Here is a 21,399-nt window from a genome sequence, read left to right on the forward strand (position 1 = left end):
TGTGAATAGAAGATTAGATTAGGTTCTTACCTTTGCTAATCTTCTTTCTCGTAAATCCTCCCTTTATTCCAGGGCCGGTGGGGTTTAATGCATCCTTAGCTGCCAGGTACTGTAGAAAGGTTCAGATGATTGAAGTCTTAACTCCTCCCTCTGCTAGCATATCCTGGAGCATGCCCCTTGGACTCCAGTCAGTCTTTAAGCAGCCAGGAACATCTACAGAAGATAAACAAGAGAGAGGGAAACAAGGAACTCCCCGCCAAATGAATCAATTCTGCTCATATTAATACATGAAAAACAGCAACAATCAAAACTAGAAAACAGGTTATGAAACATTAGAAACCTGAACGAGAAAACCAGTGCTATAGGGAAAGACAGCCTGCACTGTCAGAAGGGGGTGTAAATTAGGGACCCCCTCCCCAAATTTAGTGCTAGATCCAGACAAATGGCACTCTTATAAAGGCTGGTCAGAAACTTAAATCCAGCTTACCAGTACTTCAAGGCAGGCGATAAGGGGATCAGGCATACATAGGGAAGGTTCCCGTAATAAAGAGCGAATTTACAAGAAAGAAGATTAGCAAAGGTAAGAACCTAATCTTTTATTCTTGTACAATCCCCCTTTATTCTGTGACCAGTGGTACGTAACAGAGCAGTCCCAAAAACATCAGGATGAGACTGATGAGCTCTCTGCCAACACCAAGACACTATAAGCGGCATTCTGCTTGGCCGCTACATCAATCCTGTAAAACTTGGAGAAGGTGTGCAAGGAGGACCACGTAGCAGCCCTGCAAATGTCATCCAGAGACACTGCTGAAGTCTGGGCCCAGGAGTAGGAAACTCCTCTGGTAGAATGAGCCCACACCCTGAGGGGGGGCTTCTTTCCTGCCGCTACATAAGCTGCAGAAATGGCCACTCAAATCTATCTTGAAATGGAAGCCTTAGAGGCATGCTTGCCCTAGCGGGCAGGACCCACCAGGACAAATAGGTGGTCTGAGACACGAAACTCATTGGTGACCTCCAAATATTGCAACAAAAGCTTACGCATATCCAGGGACCGCAGCACCCGGTCCTGGGCCTTTGAACCAGAAGAAACAAATGCCAGAAGTTGAACCTCCTGATTCATAGGGAAGACAGAAATCATTTTCAGAAGGAAGGAAGGACCTTTACACAGGAGCACTGTGGTATCCGCAATACATAAGAAAGGATCCCGACAAGAAAGAGCTTGGAGCTCCGAAACTCTCAGAACTGACACAACAGCCACAAGGAAAACCGTCTTGATAGTGAGATCCATCAAAGATGCCTGCTTCAGAGGCTCATAAGGCGGGCGAGCCAGGGAGTGGAGAACCAGATTCAGATTCCATGTTGGATAAGGAAGGTGCAAAAGAGGCCCAGATGAACCGTGCCCTATAGAAAACATACTACATCCGGATGATCTGCCAAAAATCCCCTCAAGGCAACAGGGCCCAAGCAGAACAGGCCTGAAATCTGAACCCATAGTGAAGCCACTTGCAAGGCCCTTTTTCAGACCCTCCTTCAGAAACTCCAGCACCCGAGGAACCGAGGGAGAAGAAGGATCCTCCTGACAGCTGGTGCACCACACCTGATAGCACCACAAAGCTTTTGTGTAGGCCACCCCATGGACTTCCATTTGCTGTGAAGCAATGTAGCTATCACCGTAGAAGAATAGCCCTGGGCTGCCAAGGCCGTGCGCTCAAGAGGCATGCCATAAGACCAAAGAGGTCCGGGTCCTGTAGAGTGATTGGCCCCTGAGTGAGGAGACAAGGATGACAGGGCAACTGCAGCCCCCGGCCCCACACCAGGTCGACATATGGTTGTTTCGGCCAATCGGGAGCCGCCAAGATAACTGGCCCTGGGTGCGCTGCTATGCGAAGCAGCAGACGCCCTATCTTGGGCCACAGAGGGAAGGTGTAAAGAAGACCCTCCTGTGGCCAGCACTGCACCAGAGCGTCCAGGCCATTGCTGCTGGCCTGTAAAACCAGCAGCTGGCCTGTAAAACCATTGTTTTACGTCTGTAAAACCAATCGGCTTTCTTGTTCGCCACGGTAGTCAAGTTTCAAGTTTATTAAATTTTTACTATACCGACTATCAGCAAATATCTAGCTGGTTTACAAGTTAAAATAAGATTAAAAAAAATAAAATTAATACAATACACAAAATATGTATTCGAACGCTCTCTGGGAGAGAGACCACTCTCTGGGGTCCAGTGTCTGGCAACTGAGAGTCTGCCTGAATGTAGTCCACACCTGCCACTGGCACCACGGACAGCACAACAAGGTGTCTTTCCACCCAGCTAAAGAGCATCTGGGCCTCCACACTCAGGGAGAGGGACTCTTCATGCCCCCCTGCCGGTTGATGTAAGCCACTGCCGTGGCATTATCCAAGAACACTCGGACAGCTCAATGACGGAGATGACCCTGGAAATGTAAGAAGGCCAGATGAATCACCCTCGGTTCCAGGCGATTGATCGATCACTTGTGCTCTGAGGGTGCCCAGCGGCCCTGCACCGGAACAGACAGACTGCCTCCAGCCGGAGAGACTCACATCTGTTAATAGTCACCCAATCTGAAATCTGGAGCAGAAGTTCCCTGGCCAGCGACAGGGGATACAACCACCACGCCATGCTGCCATGTGCCGCCACCGTCCAAGGCAGGAGGGCAAGCAATGGGTCCCATTGCAGATTTCATCCGGATAATGGAGCCTCCTGCAAGAGTATGCAGTCCGGCTCTGGCCCATGGAACTACATTGATCGTCACCACCATAAGCCCCAGGACCTGGAGATAATGCCAGGCCATTGGGGTCTGAGTGGCCAGAAGGTCTGTAATTACTTTCTGAATCTTCTCTTGACAGATCCTGCAGCAAATGAGCCACCTGCTGAACTGCCTGGATCCCCTTGGCCAGAGAGGGCACTCGTCCAGATACAGATGGAACAGGACACCCAGAGAGCAGAGATGTGTTGCCACTACCACATCACCTTGAGTGCTGTCGCCAATCCAAAGGGAAGAGCCACAAACTGAAAGTGCTGCTCCTGGACGTGAAACCACAGAAACTTCCTGTGCCCCGGAAAAATGGGGATATGAAGATACACCTCCGTGAGATCCAGGGAGGCCAGAAACTCTCTTCAAGCATCGCTAGGTCAGGCTTCATGTTGTTCACACAATCTACTCTATTGCAGATTTTGGTATCATCTGCAAAGAGGTGAATCTTACCCGACAGCCCTTCAGCAAAATCGTTTATAAAAATCTTTAAAAGAATAGTCCCAAGAACAGAACCTTGAGGCACACCACTGGTAACATCCCTTTCCTCAAAGTGATCTCCATTTATCACTACCTTCTGTCGCCTTCCACTCAACTAGTTGTTGACCCAACCCATCACTTTGGGACCCATCCCAAGGGCTAAAATCTAAATACACCACATCTAGCGCACATCCACAATTCTCTGGTCACCCAGTCAAAGAAATTGATCAGATTTGTCTGAAAAGACCTAGCTCTATAGAATTCATGTTGCCTCCGGTCCTGTAATCCACAGGATTTCAGAAACTTCACCATTCTGTTTTAAAAGCGTTTCCATTAATTTGTTTACGACAGAAGTCACTTACCGGCCTGTAATTCCCTACTTCTTTCTTACTTTCACTTTTGTGGAGAGGGACCACATCTGCCCTTCTCCAGTCCTCCGGTACCACTCCCGACTCTAGAGACTCTTTGAAAAGGTCAGTCAGTGAAGCCACCAGAAATTACCTAAGTTCCTTCAGCACCCTCAGATGTGCACCATCCAGCCCCATTGCTTTGTCTACCTTTATTTTAGCTAGCTCTGAAAATCAATCAGAGTTTACCACTCCTCCATCCCTATTCACATTTGTGTTCTGTGGTCTTGCTCCCAGCACTTTAGCCATAAACACAGAACAAATATTTGTTAAGCAATTCGGCCTTTTATTTTTTTATCAGCTCCTACATATTTCTCCCCTTCACCTTAAAGTCTCACAATGCCACTTTTGCACTTCTTCCTATCACTAATATATCTAAAAAATGTCTTGTCTCCTCATTTTACCGTGTTAGTCTTTGATTTCCTTTTAGGAACAAGATCATTATGGGAATTTGGCATTATTTTTCACATTGGAATCAAGGTTTGATTGATTTTGGTTTATTTTCTCCTGGAAAAAAGAAGAAAAGATATTTTATACCTGGGGCATTGGAGGATAAGTGAGTTGTCCAGGGTCACAAGAAGCAGCCCTGAAATTTGATCCCACAGCCTCTAGGTACAGAGGCGGCAGCTCTGCTACTAGGCCACTCATCACCTAGGGGGTCTTTTGCTAAAGTGCACTAGCCGCTTTAGCGCATGCTAAATGCTAATGTGTCCATAGAATATTATGGGCGCGTTAGCATTTAGCGTGTGCTAAATGAGCTAGTGTGTTGATATAATTTTCTGGTTTATGGTCTTAAGGTTGTTCTCCCAGAGTAAAGATCTGGTCTATTTATTTATTTGTTTTCTATCCCGTTCTCCCCAACGAGCTCAGAACAGATTACAAGTAACATACATAATATAAAGTCAACACAGGTTACAGATACACATACAGAAAAAAGCCACATTTATTAGCTCAAAATAGAATTTGAAAGGGTCAACTCAAATTGGGCTTGGTTTTACTATATACAGATAGAAAAGGGCAGTGATCAGAATTTTTTTCTACTCGTTGGCATCACATTTTTTTTTCCAGTTGTGCTTTGATTCAAATGCAGCGCTGGACTCTAGTGGGGAGCTGTAGAGCGATGCATCTGAGGTAGAGTTGAGGCAGAGTTAAGCCAGGGGAGGAGGGTTTGGAAATGCAGCTGTGCTCAACTGTCTGGCTCTTTGGTGAGGCTGGGTCAACCTAGACCCCTGAAGACACATGCCCGGATCTGGTGGCTCTGTGGGGAGAAGGAGGAGGGAACTGCGGGGTCAGACAATGTTATGAAATATGCGGGGCTTCAGTAACAGGATAATCTGCAAATTTAAAGTCTCCTAGGACTACAATCTTTTTGTAAAATATAACTAGCTTAGTAATATTGGCAAATAGTTTGTCTAAGGCATTCATTGGAGAGTGAGGGGCTTCTCTGAAAGGTATTAAATGCACTGGGAAGCTTAGTAAATCTTTTACTTTTAAATTGGTGAGAATTTGGAATGGACTTCCAGATTCTCTAAGGCTGGTAGATCAGTAATTTTAAGCAATTCAACATACTTTTTTCTAACTTTTTTCATCCATCTAATCTAACCAATTTATGTTTTTATCCCACAGTTTTTACTTGTTATGTTTCATTTTTTAACGAACTGTAAACCGAGTCGAGTTCCTTAGGGAGTAGATTTGGTATATAAAATGAAGATTAGATTTATATATCAGGACAAAGATAAATTCTTTGTTGTGGCCTATAGAAAAGAAGGTATTCTAAGGATTGCATTGTTAAATAATCAATCGCCTGTGGGGTGAGGTCAGATTTTACAATGGCAGGCACCCCTCCACCCATTTTGCCTACATGTGAGCATGCAAGGCAAAACCGGAAGTTACATTGGAAGGAGGGACTCGGCGGGAAGAAGATTCTGAAGCAGCCCTGCGTGCAGAAAGTTTATAAGCGGCTGGTATGCCTGCCTCCAGAGGTGCGAAAGGGCCAACTCAGGACAGTCGCAAGTTTATTTTTTTTTTGTTTGTTTTTTTTGGGGGGTTGCCTATTGCCACAATTGAGAACAAGGGAGGGAGAAGGGGGGCTATTGGACCCGTGATAGGGAGGGAGGGCTGCTGCTGCTGCACCCACAATCGCGAGAGGGGGCTGCTGACCGGTAGAGATTGGAAGGGAAGTGACTTGTGACCATAGCTTTTACTGCAGGGACAAGATCATTCACCGCTCCATGGGGTGGTGAATGGCCTTCTCCCAGTACCCGTGGCAACCAGTCAATTTTTCTCCCCCTGTTCCTGCAGGTTACCTGCAGCTAGCCACGGGTAACAGTCACTGTGTCATTCTCTAGCTGGGAGATTTCAGCCTGCTTAATGCAAAATGTAAAGTCCCATCTGCAAAAACAGATAAAAGTAGACAGATTGTGTATGCCTTTCAAGTGCTCTGCTCAGACAAATGGTGATGGACCCATGAGAAAAGATTCAATGCTGGATCTATTGCTCACAAATAGGGAAATTGTGTCTAACATCCGGGTGGGTGTCCACTTAGGCAGTAGTAATCATCATAAGGTATGATTTGATATAAGAACTAAAGAGGAGTGCAGACACCTGAAACTCAGTCCTGGATTTTGAACATTCTGATTTAGCAAAATGGAGAAGCACTTAAAGAAAGAGACAACAGGGGGCGCTAGAGGGCGCGATAAGGAATGGCGGCGTAGTCAGTGAACTCCGACAATACAGAATAAGAATCAATAAATAATCGTTATCCTCAACGGATTTTCAAAATATTTAGCCCTCTGTCTTCATTATACCTGATGGCTTCATCTAAGGTAGGCAAACGCCACAAGCCCGAGCCCACTTCACCACAAAAAGCGGCGGATGACAAACTCGAGCCCGAATCTACTCAGGCGCTCTTAGCTGAGCTGCGGGCTATGAGAGAGGTCAAGTTTCAAGTTCAAGTTTTATTTATATTTGATTAATCGCTTAATTAAAATTATATCTAAGCGAAGTACAGTGTATGAATAAACATAATACTAAAATAGTAGGTAACATAAAATATTAAAAAATTAACAATTTATACTAAGATTTGCTAACATAGTAATTAACGAAATATTATAAAAATTAACAATTAATACATTAGGTAATAATATATTTATAAAAAAAAAAAAGGATAAAAAAAATAGGAAATAACATGAAATATTATAAAGTTATAAAGTAAAAGTTAAATTGAAAATTTTTCTTAACTATTATATAATAAGCTAAAAGTTTATAAATGATGTAAACAGTAGTTACATGTAAGAGGAGCTCATAATTAATTCTAAAGCTAAACGTTAAAAGCATCCTTGAATAAAAAGCATTTTAAGTTCTTTTTGAAATCGTTTAAGTTATTTATTTCTCTTAAATGTAAAGGTAAAGAATTCCATAGTTGAGGCGCTGATACTGAAAACATATCCTGGCGGTGGGTTCCAATCATTTTTAAAGAGGGAATAGTTAAAAGTTTATGGTTATTTGAACGTAAAGGACGTGAGGTATTGTATGGAATAAGTAGTTTATTTATAAATTGGGGTTCATTAGTGTCGAGAGTTTTAAATGTTAATAATAGGATTTTATAAGTAATCCGATGATTAATGGGGAGCCAGTGTGATTTAATCAAAAAGGGAGTAACATGATCGTATTTTTTTCCTTTATAAATAAGCTTAACGGCAGTGTTTTGTATAATTTGTAAACGTTTCTTTTCTTTTAGTGTAATATTTAACAGTAGAGCATTACAATAATCAAGTTTAGAGATAACCAAAGAATGAAGTAGGATATTTAGCGATTTTGGTTCTAAAAATTTTGAGATTGATCGGATTAGACGGAGTCTATAAAAACATGATTTAATAGTATTGTTTATATGATCATGGTAGGAGAGGTTATTGTCGATAGGTCGTCAACGAAACAAAAGAGGACACTTCAGAAATCAAACAGGACTTAACCTCGTTGAAACAAGACATTGTGCAGCTGTCAACCAGATTGGATGGAGTTGAAACCGCACATTCGGCTGCACAAGTCACCATTAAAAACATGCAGGGTCAGTTGAAAAGGGTCCCGCAGCTAGAAAAAGATCTAGAAGATCTTCAGCTTCGCTCACGCCGGAATAATCTACGCGTCCTTGGGATACCGGAGGGTAAAGAAGGAGCTGACATACTATCCTTCATGGAAAAACTAATCCCTGACATCCTCGATTTACAATTCACGAGAGAGTTTGAATTAGAACAAGCCCACAGGGTGCCCTCGTTTAGACCAGCGAATGCCAGATATCCCAGGGCCATCATTGTTCGTTTCCTGCGCTACACGCAGCTATCAGAGGTCATGCAACTTGCAAAGCTGAAATCGCCGATCAAGCTGGATACCCATACCATCCTCTTCGTTCCGGATCTTACAAAAAACGCGGCGCAAAGGAGAAAGCAGCTGCTTACATACCGACCGAGGCTCAAAGAGCTCAAAGCATGCTTTTTCCTGCCACGATGCGGGTCACGTTTAATAATCAAACTAAAAATTTCACTGACTCTCAGCTCTTGTCTGATTTCCTGGAGGAACTCCAACCGACCACTATTGACAGAGTTTAAGATTTCTCGCTATTACGGGAGGATCATCTGAGACCTTCGGTTACGCTGATTAATAATGCATGCGGCATGGCGGCCATATTCTAGCAGCCACGTGGAAGCTGGTTCTTCATCCTCCGGATTTAGCTTTGGCGGGACCTTCACGGATGCTTGTTTGCACTTGCCCTTTCTTGCCTTCTTTCCTCATTCAGTTCGGTGCAATAGATTAAGTGATGTTGAATTGATTGTATTATTAACTGATGTCTCTTAAGTGTTTGTGGGTTTCATCAATTACATATTTTTACAGTTCATGCAATAGAAGTTATTAATCATTTTATCCTTTGCTGATTGGATCATTTTCATGCCTCATATATGTATATAATTATGAATTAATAATTTTAAATTCCCCTATCCTTTAGCGCTCCGCTGTATTTCTCTTGCCCTTTATGCTGCACATTTTATTGTCTCTTTAGCCATTATTTTTTGCTACTTCAATTTATTCTTTGTCAATGTTGCTTCGTCTTGCTCATCGATTTAATATAATTTCCATAGCATGAAGTATTCTCTCTCTTTGTTTCATATGAATTATTAACGTTTATTAATCTGCCACATTAATTTCCAGGGGTTACATGAATTTTCCTTTCACGTAAATTAATCAACTTTTAATGCTTTATCGTTTGTACTGTTATTCATATTTCTTTATAATTGTTATTTGCACATTGTAAGCTATGACGTCCTGTTATCTCCTCTCCCTCTGATACACGTTTATGAATTTCCTCACTCTTTCCTTATATGTAGTGTTGTTTTCATTAATTGTATTAATTTGCTTTGTCTCCTGTCTGTCAGTAGTTCTATGTTCTGTGTTCTTCTTTATCAATTCTTTGTTCAACATGCTGCTAAGTATACTATCTCCCTCCTATGTACATTGCTCTCTCTAGTTTACATGTACTGCTTCTTTCCTGATTTATTGTGATGATTCCCTTCATGAACTGGTCATCTTATGCAATTTTTTATTTATTTTCTATTCTTAATCTGCTGTTTAATTCCGCATTATTAGACCCTTACTTGCAGAATACTTACCTGGATATTATGCCTGTTTGCTGCACATTATACACACCATCTGCCTTTTATGTACATTACTTGTCTTTAATCCACCTGCTCATTATATAGGCAGCCTTATTGACAAGTACAGGGCTATGAGCGTTTAGGCTAAGATGTCTCATTTAATATTAGATGTCCAAGTATCATTCAACTGCTTTATATGCGCTGTCATGCTGGATTTGTTCATGTCACCATCATTTCAGTTATGTTTCTCTCTGCTATACTGAACTTGTGAGGTCTCTCTTGGTTCTTCCATTTGGTTGGTTCTGGTGAGTGTTATTACTTTGAAGTCTCTATATTATACCAAGCAGGTAATTAAGTGTTGACAGTTTGTAAGTATGTGCTAGTTTACTGTTCTCAAAGCACGATATTTCTGATGTTTTTCAAATGTTGTCATATAAAATGTCACTCAATCATTACTATGGTTATCTTTACAAATATTTAGGATTATACTTTGTCCACACAGGGCACCTTGGTTATGTTTCAAGAGGTTATTATTTTTATATTGTCGGTGCGCTGACTGTACTACCCTTATGCTCTCTCTTCCCATGGGGTCTAGCTGTATACTGTCCTTCTCAGGACATAACAGTTATTTTGTGCTCCTGTACACTACATTGTTGTCCATCCGATATGTGTGTTACTGCATACCACACCACTTTCATGTTGAAATATTCATTAGGATTATCACTTTCTTTGCTACTCATTCCTATCCAGCTGAATGGTAAAAATTATGTCATTAAATGTCAAGGGGTTTAACAATCCCATCAAACGGAAAAAGATCTTAGACTATGTCACTAAGAAATCCCCAGATATTGTATGTTTTCAAGAAACTCACTTAACTATGCTTGAGTCAGCTAAACTGAAGACCAATTGGTCATTACCTGTTATTGCCTCTCCTGCAGCTCAAAAAAAGAATGGCACGGCCATCCTGGTTAGAAATTGTGATTATATCAAACTACTATCTCACTCCACAGACACTGAAAGGCGATGGATTTCTGCTAAACTTCTCATTCATCAGAAAGAGTTGTCCTTGCTAAACATACACGCCCCTAACCAGGACAAACCTGAATTTTTTGACAACCTCTTAGCTTCCATGCTTGAAGATAAATCTCAATCTCATATATTAACTGGTGACTTTAATTTAACGCTTGATCCTGAGGTTGACAGGAAGTCAGTGGTCAATCACAAGCCTACTAGGTCATGGCAAAGCCTTCATAATTTGATCACACAACTGAAACTTGTTGACGTCTGGCATCTCATGAATGGAGATGATAAACAATACACCTTTTATTCTGCACCTCACAATTCATATTCGAGACTTGACTATTTTTTAATCAGTAACAACCTCTTGAATGCCGTCTCTCATTCTACTATCCATGAGATATCAGTCTCAGATCATGCTGCCATTGAACTTTCTTTTGATGGTAATATGCTATCTAAAAAAGGGAAGGTTTGGCGGTTCAACAATGCGTTATTACATGATGATGAATTCGTGAATCTTATCAGATCGACGATTGCTGAGTATTTTGCATTCAATACCACAGAAGATGTTGGGTGGCCGATCTTATGGGATGCACTTAAAGCCACCCTCAGAGGTTCCATAATATCATACCAGGCCCGTCAATCTAAATTGTTATCCAAGCAACTCTCTGATTATGAAATGACTATTAAAGATTTGGAAAAGCGTCATCAAGCTAACCCTGCAGATATGAAAACTCTGAAGCTACTACACCAAGAGAGACTGAGTTATAATTTGTTACTCAGCAAAAGGGCGGGAAATGCTATATTTATGCAAAAAGCAAACTATCACTGTACCTCCAACAAAGCTGGAAGTGCACTGGCTCAATACTTGAAAATACAAGATGAACGCTTAAATATATCTGCCATCAATAAAGCAGACGGATCACTTACTGCTGATCCTCAATTAATCTCGCAAACATTTAGTCAATTCTTCGAAAAACTATACACATCGGAAATCTCCAATCCAGATTCTTCTAAGATATTGACGGATACTCCGCATCCTACCCTCACCCCTGAGGATAACATCGTCTTATCATCAAATATCTCTGAATCTGACATTTGTTCTGTACTGCATCATATGGCAAAAAGGAAAGCTCCAGGACCGGATGGCTTTACATCTGAATTTTATGCAGCATTTCAAAAGGAACTATCACCATATCTAGTCAAACTATATGATTACTTTATACAATCTGGTGATGTAAGAGGCACATTCACAGAAGCAAGTATAATTGTTTTACCCAAATCAGGCAAGGATCATCTTCACGTCTCCAACTATCGTCCATTGGCTCTAATTAATGTTGATGCAAAAATTTATGCGAAAATACTAGCAACACGTTTCCTAAACAGATCAAAATGGTTTCATGCTGAATAGACTCTCGAGTGATAACTCAAGAATGTTTGCGAATGTGATCCTTCATGCTAATCTTCAAAAGTCTCCGATACTTGCCTTAGCGCTTGACGCAGAAAAGGCGTTCGACAGGGTGGAATGGGACTATCTTTTTATGGCTTTACGGTGGTTTGGTTTTGATGACTCATCCATACAAATGATCAAAGTACTTTACTCAGCTCCCACAACAAATGTACGAATTAATGGTATCACATCTTCTCAATTTAAACCCACTAGAGGTACGAGGCAAGGGTGCCCACTTTCACCACTACTTTTCAACTTAGCGCTAGAGCCCTTCCTGCATTCCATCAGGGCCAATGACCATATTCGTGGAGTGCGATGTGGTGGATCTGAAGTGAAGTTCTCTGCATATGCAGATGTTCTGTTGTATCTCTCTCCTGATTCCATTCCTACCCTGCTCTCTCTCATAGATGATTACGCCGCTGTTTCAGGATATAAACTCAACAATAGCAAAACGGAACTTATGCCTCTGAATTCCCATGTACATCAATTCACGCTTACTCAATATGGCTTTCGATGGTCTGAATCTTTGTTGAAATATCTGGGCATTCCTTTTGGCAAGACACTGGATTCCACCCTAGAGAATTGTTCATCTCATCTAATGAAGATTATCAAGGATCAAATTTTTAAATGGAATCCTCTGAACCTTTCGTGGTGGGGGAGGTTAGAATCGATCAAGATATATTATACACCTTGAGCATGTTACCTGCCCTCCTACCCCTGTCAGTTTATAAAAAGCTGGAATCCTTATTATCCAAATACTTATGGAATAATAACACGCCCAGAATTGCCCTGCACAAACTGAAACAATGCAGAAAATGTGGTGGTGTGAACTTCCCAGATCTATTAGACTATCATCATGCCTTTCTGTCTCGTCAAGGTGTTCGATGGATGCTCTCTGATTCTACCATAACACAAAACAACCGCTGGCTTGCTTTTGAACAAGCTAGATACTCTCCGTACAGCTTACAACATCTCCCTTTTATGTCACCACCCGCATCTCCTATCATCCATGATCACTTACTATTATCCATGATTCAGGTTTTTAAGCAGTTGGAATCATCGCTTCCTACTTCCTGGTTGGACACAACCTATGCACCCATTTGGCGTAATAATTCAATTCGAATCCAAAACAAAGTTGTTGATTGGAAATTGTGGCAAATTGCTGGAGTGCACTAGATCAATCAGATGTATAATGGCCGTGATTGGAAGCCCTTTGACCAGTTATGTGCTGCCAGTGGCTTACCGAATACTCAGTATTACCGCTGGTTACAGCTTAAACACGCTTTGTCATCAATGAATAAGCACAAGCCGCTCCTCACAGTTGCTCCTGATTTATTGTCTCTCTGTGTTTCAATGGCTAGTCCCAGAAAGGAAGCATCTAAATGGTATAAATATAATCGACTACAAAAAGTGCTGCATCCTCTCGAAACTGAACATAAGTGGTCCCTTGAATTACAAATGGACTTAGATGAAGAAAAATGGGAATATTTGTGGTCGCGTACCCCCATCATCTGCAAATCTGCGACCTTCCTCCAAACTTCTTTATTTCTCACACACAGAGCTTACTGGACTCCTAGCCGTCTGGCTAGATTTCAGCACGGAGCGTTGGATAAATGTTGGTCTTGTGCTTTCTTGCAGGGTACGCTTAGACATATGCTATTTGAATGCCTGCTGCTTCAACCCTTCTGGTCCAAAGTCATAGCAGACATTAATAACCTACTGCAAACGTCTATATCGCTAACATATAGTTCCATCATTTTGGGTAGCATTAACTCCTCTGATCCTTTTATCAAAGATGAAGACTGTCTTATTCATATACTTCTCCTAGTAGCTGTCAAGATCATTCTCTCCAACTGGAAGAATCTTGAAGCCGTGAGTTATGATAACTGGTGGAATTCCATATGTTTGACAGTTAAATATGAGAAAATTGTGGCGGAAAGATCAGGTTCATTGCATAAATTTGATAGGCTTTGGGGCCCTCTGCTTCAGTATGATGACTCACCATTTGCTGATAGTTCTGTGGTCTCATAATTTATGATTGTAATGTTTTAACGCCCTTTTGACATTCTCATATGATGTTTATCGTTTGGCTTTATTCATCATTGTACTACCTTCTCAGTGGTTATGACACACATATGTTTTCTTTGTTTGATCGTGTACAGATGGCACCTCATTATTTCTTCACAAAGTATCATGATCTGTTTATTTCTCCCTTCTTCTTTTTCTCCCTCTTTCCTTTTGATATGGAATTTCAGATTATCATAGCCCCGCTTAGGGGCATTGTTTCCTGTAATTGCTACTCTACCACACATGTATTAATGTAAAGATCACATGTTATCCATATGTTTTCTTTTGTTCTGTACAAAAATCTTCAATAAAACTTACTGAACTTAAAAAAGAAAGAGACAACAGTTTGAGAAAGCATAAGAACCAAAAAGACAGTGATTAACCCTGAAAGCCACTATAAAAATGGTACCAGATCTTTTTGTAAGGGAAGTAAATGAAAGCAAGAGGAAAAGCAAACCAATATTATTCTCCAAATAGGTGACTCAAAAAATAAAGGCATACATGTAAACCTTCAATAGGTGAAATATAAATATTAAATATAATCAGTAACAGAGAGGATCCCTAAGGTACCCCCTGAAGTAGCTCCTATGCTTCTGGACATATTTCGGTCCACCAATACAAATGAGCTACTCTTAAGGAAAGACCTCCTCTATACCAATACTTAAGTCCTCAATTCCAGCATTGCATATCTGGTTGATAGTATCATAGACTGATGATAAATCATGGAGAACCAGTAGACTTGGATCTCCCTGGTCTATCATCTTTCTCTTATCATGTAGAAATGCCACCATGACAGTTTCTGTATTAAAACCTGGCCAGGAGTTTGACTTTTTTTAAAATCTAATGCACTGTATACTCCAGAAAAATACTTAGCAGTGGCCTCCATTGTTTTTGCCACAACTGATAAATTTGAAAAGCATCAATAATGGGAGGTACAATCTGGGCCTATTTTAAGTTTCTAGTATACACTCCAATATGAAAGGGCATATTTAAAAAAAAAATATATATATATATCCTAGTGTTTAAGCCCGTTACATTAACGGGTGCTAGAAAGCAGCCCCCTTTCCTTATCCCCCTCCAGTTCCTCCCTGACTATCTCCGTGGCCCCCCATCTGTTTTCCCCCACTAAGCAAAACGATCTGTCTCCCAGCACACCCCTCTCCCGAAGCAGCCCCCTATCCCTCTACCCCTACAATTCCTCCCTGACAGTGTCTCCGTGGCCCCCCTTCTGTCTCCCCTCCCACGCAAAGCTTTCTGCCTCCCAGCACACCCCTCCCCCAAAGCAGCCCCCTTTCCCTCTCCCCCTCCAATTCCTCCTTGACTGTGTCTCCGTGGCCCCCCTTCTGTCTCCCCTCCCAAGCAAAGCTGTCTGCCTCCCAGCACACCCCTCCCCCAAAGCAGACCCCTTTCCCTCTCCCCCTGCAATTCCTCCCTGACTGTCTCTCTGTGGCCCCCCATTCAGTCTCGCCCCTAAGCAAAGCTGTCTACCTCCCAACACACCCCTCCCCCAAAGCAGACCCCTTTCCCTCTCCCCCTCCAGTTCCTCCCTGACTCTCTCTCTGTGGGCACCCTTCTGTCTCCCCCCCCCCCAAGCAAAGCTCTCTGCCTCCCAGCAGACCCCTCCCCCAAAGCAGGCCGCTTTCCCTCTCCCGCTCCAGTTCCTCCCTGACTGTCTCTCCGTGGCCCCCCTTCTGTCTTCCCCCCCCTAAGCAAAGCGATCTGCCTCCCAGCACACCCCTCCCGCCAAAGCAGTCCCCTTTCCCTCTGCCCCTCCAATTCTTCCCTGACAGTGTCTCCGTGTCCCCCCTTCTGTCTCCCCTCCCAAGCAAAGCTGTCTGCCTCCCAGCACACTCCTCCCCCAAAGCAGGCCCTTTCCCTCTCCCCCTCCAATTCCTCCCTGACTGTCTCTCTGTGGCCCCCCCATTCAATCTCGCCCCCAAGCAAAGCTATCTACCTCCCAGTACACCCCTCCCCCAAAGCAGACCCCTTTCCCTCTCCCCCTCCAGTTCCTCCCTGACTCTCTCTCCGTGGGCACCCTTCTGTCTCCCCCCCCCCAAGCAAAGCTCTCTGCCTCCCAGCGGACCCCTCCCCTAAAGCAGGCCGCTTTCCCTCTCCCGCTCCAGTTCCTCCCTGACTGTCTCTCCGTGGCCCCCCTTCTGTCTTCCCCCCTAAGCAAAGTGATCTGCCTCCCAGCACACCCCTCCCACTGAAGCTGCCCCGTTTCCCTCTACCCCCTTCAATTCCTCCCTGGCTGTGTCTGCGTGGCCCCCCTTATGTCTCCTCTCCCAAGCAAAGCTGTCTGCCTCCCAGCACACCCCTCCCCCAAAGCAGCCTCCTTTCCCTCTGTCCCTCCAGTTTCTCCTTGACTGTCTCTCCGTGGGCCCCCTTCTGTCTCTCCCCCAAGCAAAGCTGTCTGCATCCAAGCACACCCCTCCCCCAAAGCAGGCCCCTTTCCCTCTCCCCCTCCAGCTCCTCCCTGTCTCTCCATGGCCCCCCTTCTGTCTTCCCCCCCCTAAGCAAAACGATCTGCCTCCCAGCACACCCCTCCATCCCCAAGGAGTCTCCTTTCCCCTCCTGTGAGAATTTTTACCTGCATGGGCCACCTGCAGCACCCTCCAGCCGTACCTCTGAGCTGAAACTCCTTCACGCGCCTCCCGCCTACACACTGTTGAAGATGCATGCCATCCACGCGGTCTGGCCAGCTCCCCTAGTCCCTTGCTGCCGCCACCACCCCCTTCCCTTCCCGCGGTCAACAAACCTCCTGGCTCCAGCAGTGGCCGCAGCACTGTAAACACGCTGCTTCGCGGCCTCTACTGCCCTTATTTGCTCTTCCGTGTCCCTGATGACATCATCAGAGACGCGGTAGAGCAAATCAGGGCAGTAGAGGCCGCGAAGCAGCGTGTTTACAGTGTTGCGGCCGCTGCTGGAGCCAGGAGATTTGTCGACCGTGGGAAGGGAAGGAGGTGGCGGCGGCAAGGGAGTAAGGGAGCTGGCCAGACCGCGAGAAGGGAAATTCGGATGGGAGGGTCAGACCGTGGTGGGAGGCTCAACGGGGATTCGGGGGGGGGGGGGCGAAGACGACAACGAAGACATACAGAAAAGAACCCTAGGCGCGCATGCGCACTCCTGAGGCCACAGACCTACATCTCACAGATCAGGGAAAACGAAAGCACGCAAGTAGGAGTGCGCATGCGCGGCTAGCTTTTTATTATATAGGATATATATATATATATATATATATATATATATATATATATATATATATTTATTTATTAGCATAATGAAAACTTATATGACTTTTTTCCTGAGAGATATTTATATAACCATGTCAGTCAAAAGTACACTTCACACACATAAAAATGAGTGAATGTGGCATGAAGCAAGGTATTTTAAAGTCAGTTTTGATAAAACTTTTATTAAACTAAATTTACAGTGACCCAAAAAAGTTCTGTTTTGGCTGATTGCCTGTATCAGAGGTCCATATTCTGGCACATTCCCCCAACCTTTCTAAAAGAGCTTACTACACATCTAATCTCACAAAGAGCATCTTCTGATCCAGTCCCCACCCCCCAATCCATTCTCCTGCTCAAATGTTCTACCCCAGAGCAATCCTCCCAAAAGGAGCCCTCCATCCCACTGTGGCCAGGACTTACCCATGGGTCTTCCTTCTAGTCTAGTCGTCCAAGATATGAGAGTACCCCTCTGCTCCTGTCCTGGATTCAATATGGCACCGATGACCCATTGCAGTAGCCTTGTGATACCATCATTAGGGTTTATCCTTTCAAATAAGTAGCAAGACTACAGCTAGGGGTCAATGGTGCCATTTTGAACCCAAGGCAGTCACACTAGGGATCAAACAGAGGCATAATAATATTCTCCATCCGTTTTTGAATACCATTAACATTCTATTTGCTTTTTTAGCAGCTCCAACACACTGGGCTGAAAATGTCAATGTAATATTCATGTAAATCTCTTGAGTACAGAATTCACATTTCTCCAAATTTCACAGCATAAATGCTTTTTTATACTAACCTCAGTAGTGCTGCTTTTCCTAGAGCTGCTCTGTGCAGGGAAATCTGCTCCAGTTTGTCTAGAAGATACTGTTCCTTCGCTTGCTTTTCACTTAGGATTTGGTCTCTTTTGTCGTCTTCTTCCTTCCTCTTTGTTTCTTTAAGCAAGGCTAACCGCTCCTGTAGTTCTACTATTGACATTTCAGAAAGGAAACCATGACCAGAAACCTGGGGGTAATAGCAATGATGACTAACAATTAAATTATTGTAAAAAAAATATGTATTTTAATTTATTCCACAATTTAGAGGTTTATTTTTCCCCACCTGAAGAAAACCAAACTAAAAGTCATATAAAAAATAGTAACAATCTTAAGGCCCTCTTTTACAAAGCTGATTACCATGGCGGCTTGCAGTAATCGCACCAAAGCCCATTGGGAATTAATGGGCTTCATTGCCATTGCTGCATAGCTTTGTAAAGGGGGAGGGGGTACGTTAGATATAAGTTCATTTCACATGAACTAATTCTTTAATTTTACTTAATTATTTATTCCATTTTCTATACCGTTCTCCCAGGGGAGCTCAGAACGGTATACATGAATTGTTCAGCCACTCACGCATTTTTCCCTGTCTGTTCCACAATCTAATATACCTCACAATCTATCTAATATACCTTTTTAATAGTGTTCTTTTTCACCACTACAATACCATTGCCCTGTGTTTAAAGACTCCAAATTGAAAATGGCACATTATTTTATCACATCAGGGGTCCATACTTTTGTAAGAATTTTCTGGCAGAGGTACAAAAGAGGTAGTTAATACTGTCACGAGGGTCCAAATCAGGCTTTTTTGGAATGGATGAATGCAAGCTTGTTTCCAGAAATCCAGGAAAGAAGCCCAAAGAAAGACTAGTATTAAAAAATGGTGAGGATATAAGGAAGTAAATAAAGTTGTGGAATGATCGACCAACTGGAGGGAAAAGGATCTAGAGAACATTAAGTGATTTTTGAGGATGACAGAAGCTTGCTGAAAGTTTGATTACCCTTTCAACTCCACTCATTATTTTATAGACTTTTATCATATTAACCCTGAGCTGTTTCTTCTCCAAGCTGAAGAGCCCTAACCGCTTTAGCCTTTCCTCATAGGAAAGTCATCCCATCCCTTTTATCATTTTTGTCGCCCTTCTCTGTACCCTAATTCCACTATATCTTTTTTTGAGATACGGCGACCAGAATTGCACACAGTATTCAAGGTGCGGCCATGCCATAGAGCAATACAAGGGTATTATAACATTTATCTTTGTTTTCCATTTCTTTCCTGATAATTCCTAACATTCTATTTGCTTTCTTAGCTGCCTCTGTATATTGAGCTGAGGGTTTCAAAGTATCCTCAACAATGACACCTAGGTCCTTTTCCTGGGCATCATGTAGCTGCTATTTTTCAGGTTCCTATTTCCCAAATGTATCACTTTGCATTTGTTCACATTAAATGTCATCTGCCATTTTGACGTCCAGTCTCACAAGGTCCTCTTGCAATTTTTCACAATCATCTTGCTATTTAACAAATTTGAACAACTTTTTGTCATCTGCAAATTTAATTATCTCAGCAGAGACCCTTGGGGAACTCCACTATTTAACACAATGTCAGAGAATAGCTGTGAATTTGTGCATAGCAAAATCAAAGAACCTAGTGCATTAAGAATGGAGGAAAAGCCTCGGGAGCCCTGTCGGGGAGAAGCAACCTTCCTCAGACTAGAAAGGGCACAATCACTTCATCAGCCCAAAAACTTCCATTGTGAATACATACAACAAATTCTAAACTCGTTTTGCACTCAACTTCAAGATTTGTACTGAAAAGTCTAAAGGCATGAATGCAATGGTTCAATGGTGCCATTTCTTTTGAATATATATCTTTTTCTGCGCTCTGTCTTTAATTCCATTCACAATTATTTGTGAATGGTTCAGTATCTGCTCTATGATTGGCGAAATGGATAATGCGTAGGGCATAACTAGACAGCCAATGCTCAGCCGCCATCTTTGCGTGGGCTTGCCTGAGCATGGAGTATGCTGACTTAAGTATGCAAAACTTTCAATACTTCTATAATTTAAATTTCTTGTTTTGTTTCTGTTCATATGATTTCTTTCTTTTTGCAGGATCTGTCCCACTTTCCCCTGATGCAGCCTTCTGGTGAAACATTTGGCCATCGTCGATTGGGCAGCAAGTTTGATACACACTGAAAAGATAAGTGAATTCAAACATTATAATATAAAAATCTTGAAGCTGAGTGTAAAATGAGTTTAGAATGTATTGTATGTGCTCACAATGGAGGTTTTTATGCTAATTCAAGTTTAAGTTTCAAGTTTATTTAAAATTTGATAAAAACGCTTATAAAAAAAATTTCTAAGCAAAGTACAAAGAAATGGGGGATGCTAAACAATTAAAGTTAAAAACAGACCAAACAAATAAAGGCCAGTTTACAAACAGAAACGTGGTGGGAAAAAAAGGGGTAGAACTACAATGGTTTTAGGAGAGATAACAATGAGGGGAAAAAATAAAAAGGGTCGGGGGCACAACAAGAACAAAATCTTTTAAAGGAGGGAGGGGAGTGCAAGGAATAAGTATTATTCTGTTTGGATTAATGTTTTCAAGTTTCAAACGCGTCCTTAAAGAGAAAAGCTTTTGCAGAACTCTTGAATTGTGCCCTTTCTAGCCCAAGGAAGGTTGCTTCTCCCCGACAGGGCTCTAAGGCTTTTCCTCCATTGTTAATGCACTAACTTATTTGGTTTTACTATATACAAGTTCACAGCTTTTCTCTGATATTGTGTTGATTTACTCTTCTACTGTGGGAGATTTTTGTTCATTAGTGGAGCCCCACCATTTACTTTTCTCCATTGATAATATTGGCCATTTAACCCTACTTTCTGTTTTCTGACTTTCAACCAGTTCTTAATCCAAAATAAGACATTACCTCCTATTCCATTACTTTCTAATTTCCTCAGAAGTCTTTCATGAGGTACTTTGTCAAATGCCTTTTGAAATTCAAATACACAATATCAGTTGGCTCAATTTTATGCACAAAGAAATGCAGTAGATTGGCGAGGAAAGATTTCCCTTGACTAAATCCATGTTGGCTTTCTGTCGTTAATCCATGCTTTATGTATATGTTCTGTCATTTTGTTCTTTATAATAGACTCTACCATTTTGCCCAGCACTGACGTCAGATTCAAAGTCTATAATTTCCCAGTAACTCCCCCACATCTTCCTGTGGCCCCATGTTTAAGTGCTCCCGCACAACTGAAACCATCTCTAACAATAGTGTCTCTGTACTATGAAAGGTCATGTTGATTGTAATGTAATACTCCAACTTGAGTGACAAACTTATTCAATTAATAATTAACCAATGATTCAAGCAATTTAGCAATCCACTGCATACTTTTGCTATTGGTCTAAAATTCTCAGGTTAGAAAGATCTGCCCCTATTGTCTTAGGAATAGGAATTAACAAAATATGTGAAATATTTTTAGGATACCAACCCTCTTGTAATGTAATATTAAA

The 21,399-nt window shown here is 42.3% G+C and overlaps 1 protein-coding gene and 1 long non-coding RNA gene across 3 annotated transcripts in view; one reads left to right on the top strand and one right to left on the bottom strand.

Annotated features, from left to right (window-relative positions):
• LOC117363285 overlaps positions 1-21,399 on the top strand; it is a 74,773-nt gene that overhangs the window by 51,296 nt on the left and 2,078 nt on the right. The window lies entirely within an intron of this gene.
• Positions 1-21,399, bottom strand: part of CFAP99 (cilia and flagella associated protein 99) — a 210,526-nt gene that overhangs the window by 37,493 nt on the left and 151,634 nt on the right. For both annotated transcript variants that reach the window (XM_033950677.1, XM_033950685.1), the window contains one exon: positions 17,870-18,075. In XM_033950677.1, the coding sequence (XP_033806568.1) occupies positions 17,870-18,075 (206 nt within the window). The remainder of the gene's footprint in view (positions 1-17,869; positions 18,076-21,399) is intronic.

The sequence above is a fragment of the Geotrypetes seraphini genome, chromosome 1, assembly GCF_902459505.1.
Source record: "Geotrypetes seraphini chromosome 1, aGeoSer1.1, whole genome shotgun sequence".
Lineage (NCBI taxonomy): Eukaryota > Metazoa > Chordata > Amphibia > Gymnophiona > Dermophiidae > Geotrypetes > Geotrypetes seraphini.